Here is a 20,406-nt window from a genome sequence, read left to right as displayed (position 1 = left end):
ATTCTATTCATTATTGATATCTTAGTTATACTAACTAGAAAAATAATTAATTATCTTGTTTGAAAATTTTATTAATTTGATTCTTCATAAAGTGAGTAGCACTTTATAAGAAATAAAAATATACGAGTTAAATTAGGAGAAATAGGAACATACAAAATATATACAGGGTTGAAATAAAGTATGCAACCAACTAAATATCTTTGAGAAAAAGACGATGAGCCAATAAGTCGCGCATCGTTTTGATTTAAAGTAGTTTCCTATCTCCTAAATACCTCCTTGTTTTTCTTAATTCCTTTTAATACGTTCAGGAGATTATCGTAAAATTTTTCTTTAGTTTCTATACCAGCGTTTTTGTTGGGAGCATAAACCCCTATGATAACTAGGTATATTGCGACCATTTTTCGTCAGCTCTACTATGATAATTTGCTCGTCAACTTCTTGTGTTTTTACGTATTTTAGTAATTTATTGTGAATGAATACAGCTACACCCCTTTTGGCTCTATTAATCTTTGGTACACCGCTGTAAATTTCCATATAGTTACGGAATTTTTAGTTACCTTTATCTTTTTTCTTTGTTTCCGTTAGTACACAGATACCGATTTCCATTTTTTCAAGATCCGATAACACTTCTTTTGTATATTTCTGATACCTTGTGCGTTCTATGTAGCCATTTTCAATGTCCGTTTCCGTTTCAATTTTGGTCGTCGTTTTAATCTCTCCATATTCCGAGGAGAATTATTAAAATTGTTAGCATATCTAAAGCGTTTCCCGAACGTTTCCCTAGCACGTCGATCCACCCCTCATACTTGAAGTACCAGAGTTTTTGTTCGGGTTTTTTTTATTAGTCGACCTGTTCCAGTTTTTAGGCGCCGGAAATCCGCCTGTTACCCACTATGCTGCGTAGCACACACCCATTGTAGGCCATACACCCAGTGGTTACGCGACATATGTCTTCGAGGATGCTAGAGTAGGATTTGCTGGCAAAGCTGAGTCCTATACCTAGAACCACCGACTTTTTTGTCGGCAAACAGTGGATATTTCTTAGAGTTTTGTTACAGTGTGAGGATCGACACCTCACGCTACCTCCGAGGTCCATTACCAGCCTTAAACCACCGGATGGTGAAAATCATTATACTTAATTGATTAGAATCTTTTGAAATGTGTAATGATCATAGGAAAGAAAGGTATAAAACAAATAAAGACGTCTTGGTTCAACAAAATATGACAGTCGACCGGATGAAACAGTTTAACCTTATTAAGAGCCTCTGAAAACCGCAAAAAATTCGTGAGAGTGATTACCAACGACCAGTAGAACAGGGCACTAAAAGAAGAAAAGTTAATTTTATTGTTTTTCATCATGCTCGGAATGTCCTCAGTTATCCATTGCTAATTCTTTATTATTTGATCAGGTAAATATTTCTCGGGTATTTCTCGATGTATTTTGTGGATCTTTTTTAATTCTATTTTTGCTATCTGTTTCTGTATCGATCCACGTTTTTTATTTTATGGGGTTTTTACTTTTTCTTTTCTTGCTAGGTCTTTGAGTTGAATAATATCGTATTTGTTTTTAGACTGTGAATTCTTTTTTAAATAACTTTCATTTAGCCGATAATTTATTTGAGTTTTTAAGTCGTTAATTGATTATGTCTTATTATGAGCCCTAACAACTAAATGTTCGGACAAACGAAAATTTATTCTTTAAGGATTTACACAAGTCAGGGCCGAAACTATCTCATAATTCACCTTATTTATTCTTCAAATCGGCGATAATTCTATGGGAATCATTACGCAATTTCTATTTCACCTTATGCCACAACAATATCTCAATAAAATTAAGGTCTGGACTGTTCGAAGTCCATGAGAGCACTTTAATGTTCATGTATTGAACTTCACAGTTCTTTTGAGGCAATCTTTATGGAATGCTTCATTTTTACTTCTGATAACCCGTTTTAGAAAGTCTCTCACGCAAACATCAAATTTCGATTCGTCACTGTCACCGGTCATCAACGGTCCAAGAAATCTTCGATCTTGCCCAATTGAAGCGGTTGCTTAAACGGTGGGTCTTATAATTACTCGAGATTTTAATTTCCCAGAGATCACCTAGCCAAAAACTTCATTATCTGACGCCGAAAACGCTCATAATTTATTTAAAAGCTTTGTAATAAATTCGAACCTGATACAACTCATCATAGAACCTACTAGATTTAGAATTAATAACCAACCTTCTACTTTAGATCTACTGCTTATTAATGCTTATTAATGACAAACAGCTGATTTCACCTCTCGAAGTCAGTTCTCCTATAGGAAAGTCAGATCATGCAGTTATAACGGCCCACATTCAGTTCAATACAATACTACCCTGCAAAAATCATATTGTAACATAAGCTACTACCGACTTTTCTGAAGTTGACACTGAACTCTCTCAAATTGACTAGCATTTATTTTTTGCAGACTTAAACAACCCCTCATTAATGTGTACTGCATTTCTCGATACCGTCCACAATATAATTTCTACAAATACCACCTTCTGTAATATTTATAAAACCAATCTTAAAGCCTGAATAAATCAAACAGCAATAAAACAAATTAATTACAAACTACATCTATGACATAAATTTAAACATACCGGATTTCTCATTGATTTCTAAAGCCACGGCAGATTTTCAAATAAGTTACAAATATCTTTAAAAACTCTAAGAAAAATTTTTGAAGCAAATGTTAGTGAAAGTGGTAACATTAAAAAAATCTATAAATACATACGTTTCTCCTTGATGTCAAAAATTTCCATTCTTCTACTTCAAAAATCCAACCAGACTTTATGGTCTTCTGACAAATAATCTTCTCCGAAACTCTCTCTTTAGCATTTTCACAGGTTTTTACTAAAGAATCAAATGATGCCTATCTACCTGCTATTAACTGTAATCGTGTCAGCGCATCCTTACAGCAAGTTAAATTTACAGTGGATCATGTCAAACAACACTTAATTAAACTTCGCACAACCGCTTCACCTGGTTTAAATGGTTTAACACCAAAACTGTTAAAAAGATGCGCAGATACGCTTGCAATACCCTTAAAGTAAATTATGTAAACTTTTTTATCCAGAACTCCTTACCCTCTAGTTGGAAATTAGCACCCGTCACCCCTACTTTAAAAAAAGGCAACAAACTCGACCCCAACAATTATCGTTCCATTAGCTTGCTGTCAATAGTTGGCGAAGTCATGAAAGCCATTATTTCCGAGGAGATGACCAAATTTCTTCTCCAGGAACATGTTATTTCAACATAACAACATGGATTTGTCTCTGGTCGCTCGACTCTAACCAATCTCCTACATTGCGTTAACAACTGGGCGTCATGCCTTGACAGTTTACAGCCCGTCAACGTTGTTTATCTTCTTCTTAAAGTTCCATCTCCTATCGGAGGTTGGATATCATAACGGCTATGGTCACTTTGTTGGCTGCTGCTCTGAAAAGTTGTAGTGAACTACAGTTAAACCATTCTCTAAGGTTCTTCAGCCAGGAGATGCGTCTTCTTCCTAAGCTTCTTCTTCCTTGGATCCTTCCTTGCATAATAATTCTCAGCAGCTCATATTTTTCTCCTCTGGTTATGTGACCCAAATATTCTAGTTTTCTTCTTTTTATGCTGTTCATAATTTGCTGTTGTTTATCTAGATTTCTCTAAAGCCTTTGACCGTTTACCTAAGCGCAGACTTCTACATAGGCTAGAACATTTCGGAGTATGCGATACTTTACTTCTTTGGATAAATTATTTCCTGACAGATCGACATTACAAAGTTAGAGTTGGCGAATCTTTTACACAGGACAGGTTAGTGGAAAGTGGAGTGTCTTAGGGTTCTGTCTTTGGATCTCTGCTTTTTACGGTTTATACCAGCGATGTTCCTTATTACGTTTCAAGTAAAATATCGTTCTACGCCGATGACACAAAAATATATGCCAATTCAATCATAAACCAGCTAACCCTCCAATTGGACATCCTCTATTTTAACTTGGTGTTATGAATGTGTAGTGCTTCGAATTGGTAAAAATAACCCACTTGTATCGTACTTTGATATTTAATGGGCAGCTATTAGATTCTGTGTTCTCGTATAACGACCTTGGTGTTATCGTAAACAGCAGTCTAATTTGGTCCGACCATATTACCTCTATTTGTAAACGTGTGAACTCCAGAAAAGAATGAATATAGACCTACTGGGAATCAGCGAAATGAGATAGCCAGCGTCAGGATTATGTAAAAAGGACGGTTGTAATGTAAGTGTATTATATTATTCCGTTGTATAATCAGATCCAAGACATCTTACAGAAAATTAATAAACACGAAATTTTATTTATTATAGGTGACTTCAATGCAAAAATTGGGGAAGGTCGACGAGGTCAGACTGTAGGTCGTTATGGTCTAGGACAACTTAACGATCGAGGACAGAGATTGTATGAATTTTGTAAAGAAAACGATATGATCATGCAAACACCTGGTATAAACTACCCAAGCGACGACTATACACTTGGAAAGCCACATTTGATGATGGCAATAACCCTGAGTCCTCAAGAAATCAAATAGACTATATACTTGTAAATGAGCGTTTCCGAAATGCCTTCAAAAAAGTCACTACATTTCCTGGGGCAGATATTGAATCTGATCATCAACCACTTATAGCCGATATTAAACTAAGGTTAAAACGAATTCAGCGACAAAAACCAAAAACCAAGTTAACGAAATCTCCACAAACAATGATTATAGAAAAAACTTAATCAAGAAAAATAAATGGATGACAGACGACATCTTGAAATTAATGGAACAACGTCGACTGATAAAATCTAATGAAACAGAATATAAACACCTGCAGAGAAGAATAAAAAAGGAGATCAAATTAGCCAAAGAAAATGGATGAAAGACAGGTGCGACGAAATAGGTGATGTAATATCTAAACACGACTTATTTAATATGCAGTGTTTCTTCGTCAATGCATTTAATTAGCTCAGTGGGTATCTGATCTGGGCCTACTAATTTTGCGGTCTTTGCATTTCTAACGGCCTGTTCTAATTCGCAGATTATTATTTTCGGTCCTGTTTGCTCCTGTGGTCCTTTTTGTATCATTCTATCATCGTCGAATAGTTTCATTATTAATTCTTGTCAAAATCATAGTTTATCTTTGATGTCTGCAATGAGTTTACCATTATCATCTTTGAGTATCCCATAGTGTGCTCGCTTTTTGGTGTTTGTTCGTTCTTTTATAATTTTATGCATATTAAAGCTGTCGTATTTTCTGTCATACTCTTCTATTTCTATGCATTAATAACCCCTTTTTCTTGACATTTTTATCTCTACTTTAATTCTTTATTTCTCTAATAATTATTTATTGAAAATTACAATGCCGAGCGGTGGCGCATCGTCCGTGTGAGTGATTTACTACTACTACTATCGGTTTACAGCGTTCTCCGACGTCTTCCGACTCCTAATCGGTATTCTTCTCTATTTAACCATAGGCCTGGAGAGATTTCTCTTTCCTCTAGTTCTTTTTCAATTCCATCTCTCCAGCTTCTTCTCGGCCTTCCTCTTTTCCTTCTCCCTTGTGGTGTCCACGTCAAAATCTGTTTCGATTGATTTAGTGAGTGATTTAATAATGTTAAAAAATCTCGAAAACAGTCATTTTAAAAGTCAAACAAGTAGATATACCTTTTTTTACTTTTACGAAAATATATTTTTATTGCTATTGCAATATGCATATTTATTGCATTATTTATGACTCGCCCTGTATTGGTGTATCTTTAAAATATTTTGAAAACTTAATATTGAATTAAAACGTTTTCAAATTTCTAAGAGAATATTTTAATAAAATATATCTTAATTTTCTACACATCACCCTGTGTGTATTTTTATAGGAATGACGATTTATCATCCCCCTTCTTCCAAAGGGATACTTCTCACGCAGCTGCGCTGTTCCTATTGTAAATCTGTTGCCATGTCAAATACGTAATCGAGATGCTGCGATGGACCAGCATTCTTATTCTCAAAACTAAATTATCTTTCTGTCGAATTTTCGTTTGAGAACTGCAATGACTCATTGTTTTAGTCGCACGGTGATTTTAGTGGGTGATAAAATTTGTAAATAAGGTTTTGTGTACAGTGACCAGATATTGATTTTCTTTGAATCCGCCGTCTGGAGAATCAAGTGTATCACACACACATATAAAAAATGAACCGACTAGGGCAAATCCGTCTTCCTCCACTCACCGCTGCCGTAAACGTAGCTAATCAGCTTCGAAGACAAATTTTGCCGTCTAACAGATTACCCGACGAGCCTTCCGAATCGGAAAGAGAAAGGGTCCATTTTGCCCAAGTTCCTAATCAAAATCAAGTCAATCATGGAGGTGTTGACGAACATCATGAAATGAGTAATATGAATATGAAAGGAATTAATCCGTTCCTCAGTAATGATATTAATAACTGTCAACAAGAAGATAGCAATTTTAGTAATGCATATCAAAGGCAGCAAAGTAGAATGTCATCTGTTGATTTTTCTGAAGGGTCCGATTTTGTGGAAGGAAGAACAGTGTCTAAAATCAATGAGTATCAGGCAGCATGGAATGTTACTAATGCAATACAGGTGACTAATGTCTATACGAATAAGAATGTCTTAATGTTCATTATCGCCTATAAAAAGTAATTTATCTTATTCTACAGTATCTATCATAATAACCTCAGTACTCAATGTGGATGCTTATGTTTATCTTAATATTATATTTACTTCCGTAATTAGTTTTTTTTTATATCTTTTTCCATTTTTTAAATACTTTGATCATTTAAATTGACCAGGGAAGTAACAATTTTTCCAAAACACTCTGATACAGGTATCTAACAACTGGTTTGATGAATTTGGCGATAAAAATATGTAATAAACAAAATCTGCAAAAGATTAAACGTCATTTTTTACTTTTAAGCAATATATATATATATATATATATATATATATATATATATATATATATATATAAATAATGCAAGATCGCTATGTGATAATTTTACTGTTTGTTTAATTATTGTTAAAATAGCATCAAAAGTCGATTTTTTAAAAACTATTTTAATTCAAAACAATATTATATACCATGCGGTCCATATGTACGGAATAAATTCATTTTTGGCGTTATTATGAACTATCTGAAAAAAACCTGAAACAGGTCGATTTTTATTCTTAAATTGACAATTTACAGTATGAAAATATTATCCCCTTTCAGCACCCCCTTTGAATTATAAGCACCCCTCGAAAATTTTAAATAACAAAGGGGATCGTGTGGCACCTTGTTAGAAAGGGATTTTAGTCCTTTGTTCAGAAATATAATTTTTTTAAGTTTTATTATAAGTTTTTTTAAGTTTGGTGCAATCATAACTAAGAAAATTGATTTTTAAGATGTAAAATTTTGATAATGTCTCTATCACAAAACTTTAGGTTGAATGAAGATAATAATGTCACATAATATTTAGAATGTATTTTTCAATGTATTTTTCAATTAAATTAAATGTTCAAAATGTCCACCATTCACTTTTTGACAATAGCCGAGGCGATTTTGGAATTCTCGCACAAATTTTGTACGACTTCGGCGGTTATTTTGTTAATTTCTTCCGTTATCCTAACTTTTAAATTAGCAATACTGTTTGGTCTATTAAAATATACTTTAAATTTTAAATAACCCCATAAGAAGTAATCAAGAGGAGTCAAATCTGAGATCTAGCCGGCCATTCGATCTTTCTACGTCTTCCAATCCACCTATTGGGAAAACCTCGTTTAAATAATTTATAACTATACGTGCCAAATGCGGATGGCTCTGTCTTTTTGGTAGTAAATAGATCGATCTATCTCATTTGTATGATTAACATCAGGAAAAAATCTTCGTAATGTAGGCACTAAAAAGTTAATCAAAAAATCTAGATAAACCTCACCATCAACTGTGCCCTAAAAAAAATAAGGATCAATAATTTTATTGTTAATGATACCAGCCCAAATGTTAAATTTTTTTAGGATATTGCGTGAGTCTCACACACCAAGTGAGGATTTTCTCTGAGTTTGTTAACCGTTCCGTTTAAATGAAACGTCGCTTCATCAGAAAAAACTATTTTGTTTATGAACTGCAAATCTGCGTTCATTCTGTCCATCATTATTTCACAGAATTCTTCCCTTCTGTCGGGATCATCTTCATTTAACTCCTGAACCAACTGAACTTTGTAAGGGTGGTATTTTTCTTTATGCAAGTCTTTTAGTAACTTTAAATACCTAAATGACAGCAGCCTACTAGATTCATATCAACTGTTTATTTGGCTTTTTGACTAATATTTTATTATCTTCAAAGGTTTTTCCCTAATGTTTAGCAGAACAGATACGAAAATACCTGATTATTTTTAAAGTATATTTTAATAGACCCGGTAATATTGCTGATTTAAAAGTTAGGATAACGATAGAAACTAACAAAATATCCCCCTAGGTCGTACAAAATGTTGTACGAGAATTCCAAAATCGCCTCGGTTATTGTTAAGAAGTGAATAATGGTGGTCAAGTTGAACATTTAATTTAATTGTAAAAATCAATTTTTTCAGTTATGATTGCACAAACTCAAAAAAGTTTATATTGCTGAACAGAGGACTAAAATCTTTTTCTAACAAGGTGCCACACGACTTCCTTTGTTATTTAAAATTTTCGAGGGGGTGCTTATAATTTAAAGGGGGTGCTGGAAGCAAATAATATTTTCATACTGTAATTTGTCAATTTAAGAATAAAAGGTTCAGGTTTCTTTCAGATAATATATAATAGTGCTATGCGACGCTATAAATGAATTTATTCCATACATATGGACCGCATGGTATATATGGGACAATATTACACGGACAAAACATGTAATACGGAACAATATTACATGTTATACTCAGATATAAAAATTTCAAGAAGTTTCACTTAATACTTATTGCAAAATTGAAATTGTGTTCTTCCAGAAAGCCTATCTACAACATTATTATAAGTAATAAACTATTAAATTTACGTGAATTCTAAAAGCACCAAATTGAAGATAAATGTTATATTCAGTGGCGGACTAAGGCTAAAGCGGGCCCTAGGCAAAATTGTAATTCGGGGCCTATTTGTCCGTCGTGACCGTTTGGTAGTTTGGTTTCAAAGCATATAGTATATAGTTTGATTTAATTATCAGAGTCTAAGAAAAAAAGGAAAAACAAATAATTATACATGTATAAGAATTAAATAATCATTATTTATTAAAACAAACAATATTTAAACAGTATTAATACAATAACAATACTTAAACAAATATACCCAGATTGATTAGTTATATTGTGTTTCTTCTCAATTTTAATTCTGCAAACTCAATGTTTTTTTTTTGTCAATCAGTTTGTCATAATTAAAAGCCTTATTTAATAACTTTTTTTCTATATACAGTAATGATAAAATATTTAATGTGGATCTTAATTTTTTTTTATTCTGGCCAAAAAAATCCGTATTTCTGTTGAAAAGTCTTGTTGTAACAATTTATTATCTCTAAAATATTTTCCCATATAGTAAAAAACTGTTTCCGTATAGTCCCTAAAAGTATTCGTCTACTTTGGTTTAAACCTTATTACTGGTATTGCACATTTTATTATTAATGCTATAATTAATTTATTTAAAACAGATGTAATATAAAATTTTTGCCAATTTTAATGTCAACTTTTTGTATTTTCAGGGTATGTTCATCGTATCTCTGCCTTTCGCCGTTCTTAAAGGTGGATACTGGGCCATCGCAGCAATGATTGGTGTAGCATACATTTGTTGCTACACCGGCAAAATACTTGTTGAATGTCTTTATGAATTTGACGTACAAACAGGCAAGCAGATCAGAGTTAGAGATTCGTACGTGGCTATCGCAAAAGAGTGTTTTGGCAAAAAATATGGAAGTAAAATTGTCAGTATAGCCCAGGTTATCGAACTTCTTATGACGTGCATTCTGTACGTAGTTGTTTGTGGCGACTTGATGATAGGGACTTTTCCTGATGGAGATATAGATACTCGATCTTGGATGATGCTCGTGGGAATTTTTCTGATTCCTTTAGGTAAGAAGAAATTGCCCAGTTAGTTTTGTTTAATATAGTTAGGTAAAAAGCTCGGGTTCGTCCGCAGATTTTTTTTTAAATTTCGTTTAGACCATTCTAAACAAAATAGGCTTCTTGTATTTTTTTCGTAAACTTGATAGTTTTCAAGTTATAAAAAAACGCAAAATAACGATTTTCAAGACAAAAACATAACTAAAATTTATTATTTTTGAATTTACCAAGAGCCTAAATTGAAGATCAATCCTTTTTCTATCACTATTTGATAAGTATTTTGGGCTTATTTAATTTTAAAATATTGTTTTTTATTCGTTGATGAAGCGCTTATGACAGGACGGGCGTTCGAGCTGTGTCGTGTATAAGAAAGAGAAACAAGATGTATGGCACAAATTTTTGCTGGTTTGAATTCTCATTGTATGAATGAGCGCTCGCTCTACTCAAACTCAAAAACAATTGTATAAAAACAAATCCACATCTTCTAATGTTCTAATCGCCATCTTCTTCGTGTATGCAGCTACGCGTCTGCTGTCAGCGCTGTCCGTTCAGCCATGGGAAATAGGTGTGGAAAACTGCACGTGCTCAAACCGCAACTGCACTCATCTTTTATTTCTCCTTAACAGTTATTTATGCCTCTGGCCTCTGGCCCAAGGGGTGGATGTTAGAAAAACTTCGTAGGTGCCACGGATCCAGAGGAATACCAATCAGTTGATGAGCAAATTATTCCACTAAAAGGAAAATTAGATATAAAGCAATACTTACCAAAAACCTAAAAAATGAGGACGACTTAGAATCAATCACAAAGTATTTTTTGATAATTTATTTTGCTCACTTCTCCTTATCGAAGAACTGCATAAAAGAGGTATATGGGAGACGGGAACTCTCCGACTGAATCGACTACAAAATTGTAATTCTGTTATGTAAACAGATAAACAAATGAAACAAGAGGGTAGGGGAACTTCATCCGTTGCAAGTACTGATGGTGGCAATATAATTGTTTCTAAATGGCTAGACAACAAGACTATTTACATTGTTTCTACTTGTGCTGGAATAGAACCTCAAAATAAAACAAAACGCTGGTGTACATCTAAAGACTACTATTGAAGTGAACAGACCATTTTCTGTTCAGTTTTATAAGAAAAAAAATGGGAGAAGTAGACCTCATGGACCAGTTTTTGGCCTTGTCCCCTTTAAGGAGAAGAAACAAACGCTAGTACATAAGAGTTCTTGGATAAGGATGTTCTTGTATATGCATGGATTTTTTACAAGAAAAACGGAAATACAAAAAAAGATCTGCTTGAATTTAAAGCAAGTTTGCCAGAGCATTAATAAATTAGCAAACGCAGAAAGAAAATAAACGAGGTAGGCCTTCGTCTGGTACACCACCTCATATTTTGAAGAAGAAGAAATTGAATCATCATGCACCTCCTGAAATTAGACAAAGTGATTGTGGCCACTGGCCACAACCAATTGATGTACCAAATGCTCGAAGATGTCACTCTAAAGCTTGCAAAAGGAAAACAAAATACATCTGCAAAAGGTGCAACGAGCCGCTGTGTCCATCGTGCTTTAAACATTTTCATTCCGCAAATGCATAGTGACCACTAGAGGGGACGGACTGTTTTTTAGGTTTAAAAAAAAATTCGTGTTTTTACACTTACTATACTATTTTCTAATGTTAATTTTTAATATTTCGCAATAAAATAATTTTTCTAAAAAAAAATTGTTAAAATTATGCATGAGAGGGTTAATAAAATTTGAACAACTTCTTGCCTGAGCAACCTCTTAAACCTTATTTTGGGGTATCCCATGAAACTGATTATGGAAACAAATCTTATGGAAATATTTTTCCGAACGAACCCGAGCTCTTCACCTTGTCTATATGTTAACAATTCTTTTCTAATGTATGACAAGTTTTGTTGATTTATGAGACAAAAGAGACGTACTCTGAACTATTAAATAAGAAAAATGTTAGTCGAGAAAGAATAATAATTAATCCTTATTTCTTAAACTTATTTTTTTTATTACAGGTTTCCTTAAATCACTAAAGAGCGTAAGTATTCTATCTTTTTGGTGTACAATGTCCCACATTCTCATTAATGCCATCATCCTTGGATATTGTCTTCTGTACATCGGTGATTGGGGCTGGAGGAAAGTTAAATGGTCGGTTGACTGGGAAAACTTCCCCATCAATCTCGGAGTTATTGTTTTTTCATACACATCGCAAATTTTCCTTCCTACACTAGAAGGTAACATGGAAGACCCGAGCAAGTTTCAATGGATGTTGGATTGGTCCCACGTATGGGCAGCTGTATTTAAATCATTATTTGGATATTTATGTTTTTTAACGTTTCAAAATGATACTCAGCAGGTTATAACAAATAACTTACCTTCTGCTGGATTTAAAGGACTTGTTAACATCTGCCTTGTTATTAAAGCACTTTTGAGTTATCCACTTCCGTATTATGCAGCTTGTGAATTGCTAGAACGATCATTTTTTAGAGGTAAGCATTTAACATCCCATTTATTTATTATCTGTAATAATGATTGCAATAAGTAAATTGTTTAAAAAGTATGAAATCAAATTTCATAGTTTACAAAATCACATTTAACCTTTCAGTAGACGCAGTTTAATTTTGTGTATCAGTAGTCGCACACGGCCTACTACACCGGTCATAAAAATAGTCGTCTGGATGAATTTTGTTTAAATTTCAATAAAACTGTTGTTGTTATTGTACTACTGTTTGTAGCTTTTTTAAGATAATTTATTATTATTGACATATTTTATTTATTTAAAATGTTTATTTACGTAGCACAAAAAATAGTCCACAATTTTTGTAATAGTTTGATTTATTTTTTTTACTAAACAAATTACAATTGATTTAAAAATAGAATATAATATAGGGTAACGCACCCAGTTATTGGCACTTTAAGGAAATGTCCCGGGAAAAATATTTCTGATTTCCACAAGAAAAGAATCACAATTTCGGGAACTTTTATTCTGGGCGGTATTATGTCCTACTTTCTGATCACAAAACTGTTTTCAATAATAACGTTAATATATTTAAACGAAATTGATTTAAATTAAAAACAGAGAAAGTACTAGTTATTGGCACGTTGACTGTAGTTATTGGCATTCACATGGCTGTAGTCATTGGCACCTACCTGCAGTAATTGTCACACGTCTTGCTGTAGTTAATGGCATCACTTTCCTAGTAATGGAATGAAACAATAAGAGCTCAAATCATTTAAAATAAAGGTTTATATTTATAAAATAAAAAAAACTATATCTTAAGCTGAAATATTTTGAACTAAAAACAGTATCCGAATAAACAAAATTTAATTGAAACTTAAAATAAAAATATTTATGGCATGAACAAAAAATATAAAAAACTACGCCTTCCTTTGGCACACTTTGCATAAATAATGAGGTGTGTATAAATCTTTTTTCAGCAGGCATTTGTAATGGTACATTCTCATACATTTCTGGTACTTAATTCCAAAATTTGCTACGGTTGCATTTTTCGTACATATAAAATACAATCTCTTATTACGAATGATATTATCCTTAGGGAGGCGCATTGGGATTGTGGACATCCCCTCATTGCTTAAATTACTTGAACTTGGAGAACTCCGCTGGGTTGATATAATGGATTTTTTGGTCATCGGATCTTCGTTTTCTGTCAAAAGTGTTTGTTAAGTTGGTGACGTGTTTTGGTTTTTCTGGCCTCTTTGTTACTTTGGTCATTTTGTTCATTTCACGCAAAATGAATTTTGGTCAATCCAATGAAGGGATTATTTCTTCGCCATTTCCGAACTGCGCGTTTCCAGGCATTCTTCAGAGGTTTAAAGCAACTAACATCTGCTGGTTAAAGGATTCTGGTAGCATTTGGATATAATGCAATAAGTATTATTTGAAGCCTCGTACAAAGGGTACTTAGTTCATAGCTCATGTAAGTTTTGTGACCATCTACAAAAAGAATGACAAGCAACTGTATTTCGTTTTTGCAAAGATGGGGATGGAGTATATTTAAAATATAGTCCACAAACAATTTGGATTTCATCCAGCCATTGTCGCTTGTTCCTATTTCCCACGTATCAGAAACACTTTTAGCAACAGCAACAGGAAGCCTCCTATAGGGGGAAATGATCATCGGCGGAGTTACTGAGCCAGCAGCTGAGAAGGTAAACATCACAGTAAGATTGGCCTTTGCTGTTCCTTGATCCATCTGCTATACATTTTTAGCACCGCGAGGAGCGACAACCTTATCCTCTTTTGGACAAAAGAGAAAACAAATTTCGTCCCCGTTGAACACTCTTTTTGGATCTTGCAATATATCAAAATAATTTTTCTCCTTTAAATAATTTTCGATGTTGGAGAACCAATTTTTTATGTCCTTCTCAGAAACGCAGCTGCTCGCTTTAGTAACCGCTTCTGGAGTTCTCAGGGTCAAGTTTGGATGACGCTTAAAGAAGGCTTCATACCAATGTCTTCATGGTTGGTTGTCCTTGAATGGAGTCTTACGTGGGTTGGCGTCCGAGAAAGTTTTCACTAAAGACTGAATATCGTCTCTCCTTCTGGGGAAACCTTTCCTGTGGCAGTTAGTAATCCACTCCTCCAACACGTCTTCCTCGTGTTTTGTTAAGTACGTTGCAGGCACGTGACCAGTTTTTTTTTAATTTTTCACTCAGTCTATGTTGAAGGGTTTGTCTGGGAATTCCATATTTTCTTGAAGCCAGTTTCTTATCCATTTCATTTCCAATGTCTGTTAAAGCACTCTGAAGGACTTCCTCGGTATATCTTTTCTGATATTTCGTATTCCTTTTGACTTTTGGCATTGTAAACAATCTGAAAAAAAAATGGAATGTTCACCTACCAAAAAAAACTAATTATTTTCTCATATTTATATATAACCATCTCAAAAGTTTAATAATTAATAATCGAAATGTCAGTTATGCTGATGCCGATAACTACATCTTACCAGTAATTACGGAGTTTCAGTTATTGGCATAACTGACAATCATTGCTCGTGGCACTTCCCCAAGGCCTAGTAACCGGCACCCTTTTATTTTTAATAACCACTTAAAAAATAGGCAAAAATAAACGCAAAATTTCAGTAAAATTGTATTCTTAAAACGGGCATTACTGAATACTACACTTTTAATGAAGAGCCGCTAATAAAAACAAATCGCAAACCTACTGCATTCTTAAGAAAATTGTTAAGAAACTTACCTTGTAGGATGGTGTCAACAATCGCAAGCCAATATCTGTAGCCATATGCAAATACAAAACCAATACCTACATTACCCACAAACAAGAATGCGCAATCTATCAAATAGTGTACTGATTAGGATTTACGGATACCTCCTTTTCTTATGAAACAGCAAAAATATTCGAAGTGTCAATAACGGGGCCCGTGCCGACTATTAGGACACTTACCCTATCAGTCTTCAAGAACTATCTTAAACAAAAATAAAACATTATTCACTAACACTTATCATTAAAAAATATAAGAGATGGCAAAAACATAATAAAATTAATTAGGAATATTGTTACAGCCATTGCAAATTGGATTTACATGTTCCAAACAAAGATACTTTTTACAAATCGAACAAAAATATTTCGTTTTTCGATTCTTTTTTCATCCACAGTCACCACACCTCCTAATAGCTCTCAGAGTTCTTTGAACTGGATCTTCATCCAAATGAGAGATCTCCTTTAGTCGAATCCTTATTGTCTTGGGTATATAGACATTTTGGCTACGATTCTTCTGGCGGTTGTACATAACTCTAAATGCTAAAAAAGTTCTCGTCGAGTCTTTGTGGAATTTGGAATGTTACAATTGTAAATAACAAACGAATTTATTGCTGTAACATTTAAAAGGCTGTACAAAACAACCCTAGGCCATCTTTTAATACAACGTGCCACATCATACTGTGCGCATAATTTATCTACGGTATCAACACCGCTTTTTGTGCTGTTATATAACAATATGATTTCCGGTTTTCAAGTTACAGGATCAAAGTAGTCCCCATGGTGCATAGTGGAATACACCAGAACGTTTTTGTTTTTTTTTTGTTTATATGACACTGGCGTTCCTCTTGAATGAAACCCAAGAGAGTTAAATCATTTTCCTTTAAGAGTATATCAAGATCAACGCTGGTGTACCAATTGTCGGTGGTAACATTTCTCTTAGACTCGTAGAGATGTTGACAGGCCCGTTCCGCTACTGTCTTGGTATTAGTATCTAGATAGTATGGACCATCCACCTGGTTTTTACCAACGTATACTTTCCTGTAACTGGTATAAAATAACTTCGCATCAGACAGTGCAAATATTTTTAAACCGTATCTATTGGGTTTGCTTGGTATGTACTGGCGGAACAAGCACCGTCCTGTAAAAGCCTCCAACTTTTCGTCCACGGTTACGTATTGCGAATGAGAGAAACATTTTTTCTAATTTTCGTTCCACTTGGTAATGAGATCTCTTATTGGCGATAATTTATTAAAACTAACTCTATCATGCCTTGTATTGATATCATCAGTTCGCATGCAGCTTTATAAGCACCTGCAAGATATAAGAGAACTGAAAGGGTACGAATTTCATCAATGTTTTTTGTGTATATATCTCCAATAGATTGTTCCAGATATGTAAAATATCGGTTTTCTGTCTGACAGATTGTTTTGAACCCGGAAGCTGCAGAACAATATTTTCACTTATGAAAGTATACTCTATGAGTATGCCTAATATATATATATATATATATATATATATATATATATATATATATATATATATATACAAGATGTCGCCAGAATTCTCCGTACTTCCAAACCCCCACCTTCAAATATCAGTCTTTCAGAAAGACGTGCCCTCAAAGAACTTTACAACAACCCTGACATCGTCATCCTTCCGGCCGACAAAGGTAATGCCACCATCATTCTCAACTCTTCTAACTATTTCGACAAAATGTCCGAACTTCTGAATTCTACAGAATACAAACATGTCCCAAATGATCCAACCACATATCTAGAAAAAACGACCAAATCCATTATAAATAAGTCTACTCTACCTCCAGACCTCAAAAAATTTTTTATACCCAGAGAAAAATCATCCCGAATTCCAAAGATATACGGCCTTCCAAAAATCCATAAGCCCAATGTTCCCCTAAGACCCATCGTCAGTGCATACAACTGTCCCACTCAGAAATTGGCAAAACATCTCGCTTCATCCTTACAACCATTAGCCGAAAACGCCTCGTCCTTTGTCAAAAACTCTTTTCATTTCATTGATCTTCTGAAAAACTTTTCTATTTCACCCTCAGATATACTAGTCAGTTTTGACATTGTTTCTTTATTCACCAACATTTCCATCGATGAAACCATTTCCATCTTGGACTCTAAACATCAAATTCCCCAAGACACATTATCTCTTATAAAACACTGCATGTCTAATACATATTTCACGTTCCAAAATCATTTCTATCGTCAAATCAAAGGTGCCCCAATGGGATCGCCCCTCTCTCCCGTAATAGCAGATATCTACATGGAACATTTCGAAAAGTAGCCTTGTCCTCGTCAAATCTCAAACCCACCTGCTGGTTACGGTACGTTGATGACACCTTTGTCATTTGGCCCCATGGTAAAGACACATTAGATCTCTTCCTCTCCCACCTGAATGGAATACATCCCAGCATTCAATTCACGATGGAAGTTGAGTCTGAAGCGTCTTTGCCATTCCTTGATGTTCTTATTCAGAAAAATCCACCTCACAGTTTTTCCTATTCCGTGTACCGGAAACCCACTCATACAAACCGCTATCTCAATGCCCAGTCACATCATCACCCCGCCCAACTTAATTCAGTCATCAACACTCTTATTTCCCGTTCCATAAGACTTAGCGACAACAATCACAGGTCATCCGAAATCAATTCAATAAGACAAACACTCCTACAAAATGGCTACCATAAAACCCAAATCAATAGAAGCATCAAAAACTTCTAAACCCCATTCCATCCAAAAAAGAAACCTTGCCGCCGGATCAACCCAAAATCTTTCTACCTTTCATTAAAGGTGTCACTGACAAGATCAGTAGAACTCTTATCCCTCATAATATCAAAACCATCTTCACCACTCATTCCAAATTGTCCAATCTCGTCAGATCCGTAAAAGACCAAATCCCCAATGAAGACCATGGTGTCTACGAGATACCTTGTTCCAGTTGCCCACGTACATACGTAGGACAGACAAACCGACGAATCCATAACCGTATTTACGAACATTCTCTATCAGTCAAACATTCCGATACCACTTCAGCCCTAGCCCAACATCATATTCAGACAGGCCACAAAATAGATTTCGAAAAAGCAACATCGCTTCCATCCGCTCATTAAAAGCGAGAATCATTCGTGAAGCTATCGAAATCGAAAAACGGCCTAACAGCTTGAACACGCGCGATGACGCGAAACGATTGCCGGCAACATGGCGACCCCTGCTTCAGCGACCTCCCGCCCACACCGCTCAGGCCACGTCAGTTCAGACCACGTCAGCGCATACCGTTCCCGCGCATACAGCGAGTATAAAAGCAGATACACAGGGTAAGACCGGTTGTCACTCGACACTGAGGAGTAGGCAGATTGAGACCTCAGTGCCGAGAGACAGTTCTTGCAATATAGAACACGATACTGGTACGTCTCAAGTGTGGGGAGTAGGCAGATTGAGACCCCGAACTCGAACCGAACCGTAACACTCTTGATAATGGCTCCAAAATGGGTGCCGAAACGTCGAGTTTTAAATTCTCAACGCGGTTCTTCCCGAGAACTCAGAAATTTTCATATATATATATATATATATATATATATATATATATATATATATATATATATATATATATATATATATATTTTCTAACTATAACCAACGAAAAAATACTACGACGTCAACAAACTTTTAAAATATTTGAAATAATAATAATCATCCTTATCAATTGTTGAGCAGTGTATTTAATATTTTACGAACTTTATTACTTTTCCTTTTCCAGGTAAACCAAAAACTCCATTCAATTCCATTTGGGCGGTAGATGGCGAATTGAAGGTCTGGGGCCTGGCTTGGAGGATAGGAGTAGTTGTATTTACAATTTTGATGGCATGCTTTATCCCACACTTTTCCATTTTAATGGGTTTTATAGGCAGTTTTACAGGTACAATGTTAAGTTTTATATGGCCTTGTTATTTTCATCTGAAATTAAAACGAGAAGGTTTGGATTCCAAGGGAATAGCTCTTGACTATTTTATCATATCTCTAGGATTCTTCTTTGGATTTATTGGTATGTACGACTCTGGAATAGCTCTGATTAAAGCTTTTTCCATTGGCCTTCCATTCTAGATTGTTATGTAATAAACATGTTATCACAACAAGCTTAAGGAATAACTATACATATGTAAAGGTAAAGTATTTATTTATAGTTGTAAACATGAGTTTTATTATATTTTCGTAATAAAAACTAAAACTTAGGGCTCCAACATTATACTGATACTGCACGTAATTGCTTAGAAAGTTCACACTCATTCTTTATATTTTTGTCTGTATAATTTCTATCATAGTTTATAGTCTGAAAGTTGGTAGATTTTTTTTTGAATTTTGATACTTTGTAGTAATCTGAGACAATTTCTGATATTTAAAAAAAAATATCTATAAATAGAAAGAGAAGAGAGTGCGAGAGCAATTATTGTCAATACCCCACTAAATGTTTTTAAAACCAAAGAACATTTTAATATCTACAAGTTTTATTTGAATACAAAAAATGAATTTATTTACTTTTTTATAATTGTTTAAAAAAATACAAATTAAGATCAGCTATACGCCTTCAAGGATATGTCATCAGCTATCCCTTATATACCTTTTAGAATCTTCACAAACCTGTACAAGATTTTTACATTTTTTTTTCCTTTACTGGTCTATGTTTGTGTGACAAAATTTTGTTATCCTTCTTTAAGGATATTATCTTTTTTTATTAAAAATATTTCTCCGTTTTTGTGCCATATTTTTGTATTATATACAAACTTTCGTTTGACATGATCAGTGGCGGATCCAGAAATTTTTGTTGGCGTGTTATCAGTTGTAGGTAAAACAACTCGAAGATTAAATAGATTCATAATTTTCGGTGAAAGTCGTTCTTCTAAATTAGTTAAGATATTGTCTAAAAGGGGTTAATAAATAGATCTTCGGAAATATTCTTCGTAAGAGTTAGCAGGTTGGTTTTGACGACAGGTTTGACGAGAAACTATACGAGGCATCTTCAATTCAATGT

The 20,406-nt window shown here is 34.2% G+C and overlaps 1 protein-coding gene across 1 annotated transcript; it reads left to right on the top strand.

Moving 5' to 3' along the window:
* Window positions 1-6,005: 6,005 nt before the first annotated feature.
* Window positions 6,006-19,871, top strand: VGAT (vesicular GABA transporter). Its single transcript, XM_072521507.1, has 4 exons — window positions 6,006-6,621; window positions 9,737-10,103; window positions 12,128-12,601; window positions 19,138-19,871. The coding sequence occupies exons 1-4, from the start codon at window positions 6,211-6,213 to the stop codon at window positions 19,479-19,481; spliced, it is 1,596 nt and encodes a 531-aa protein (XP_072377608.1). The 5' UTR covers window positions 6,006-6,210; the 3' UTR covers window positions 19,482-19,871.
* Window positions 19,872-20,406: the final 535 nt, after the last annotated feature.

Source organism: Diabrotica undecimpunctata, chromosome 2 (genome assembly GCF_040954645.1).
Source record: "Diabrotica undecimpunctata isolate CICGRU chromosome 2, icDiaUnde3, whole genome shotgun sequence".
Taxonomy (NCBI): domain Eukaryota; kingdom Metazoa; phylum Arthropoda; class Insecta; order Coleoptera; family Chrysomelidae; genus Diabrotica; species Diabrotica undecimpunctata.
This window is presented reverse-complemented; position numbering and strand designations above follow the sequence as displayed.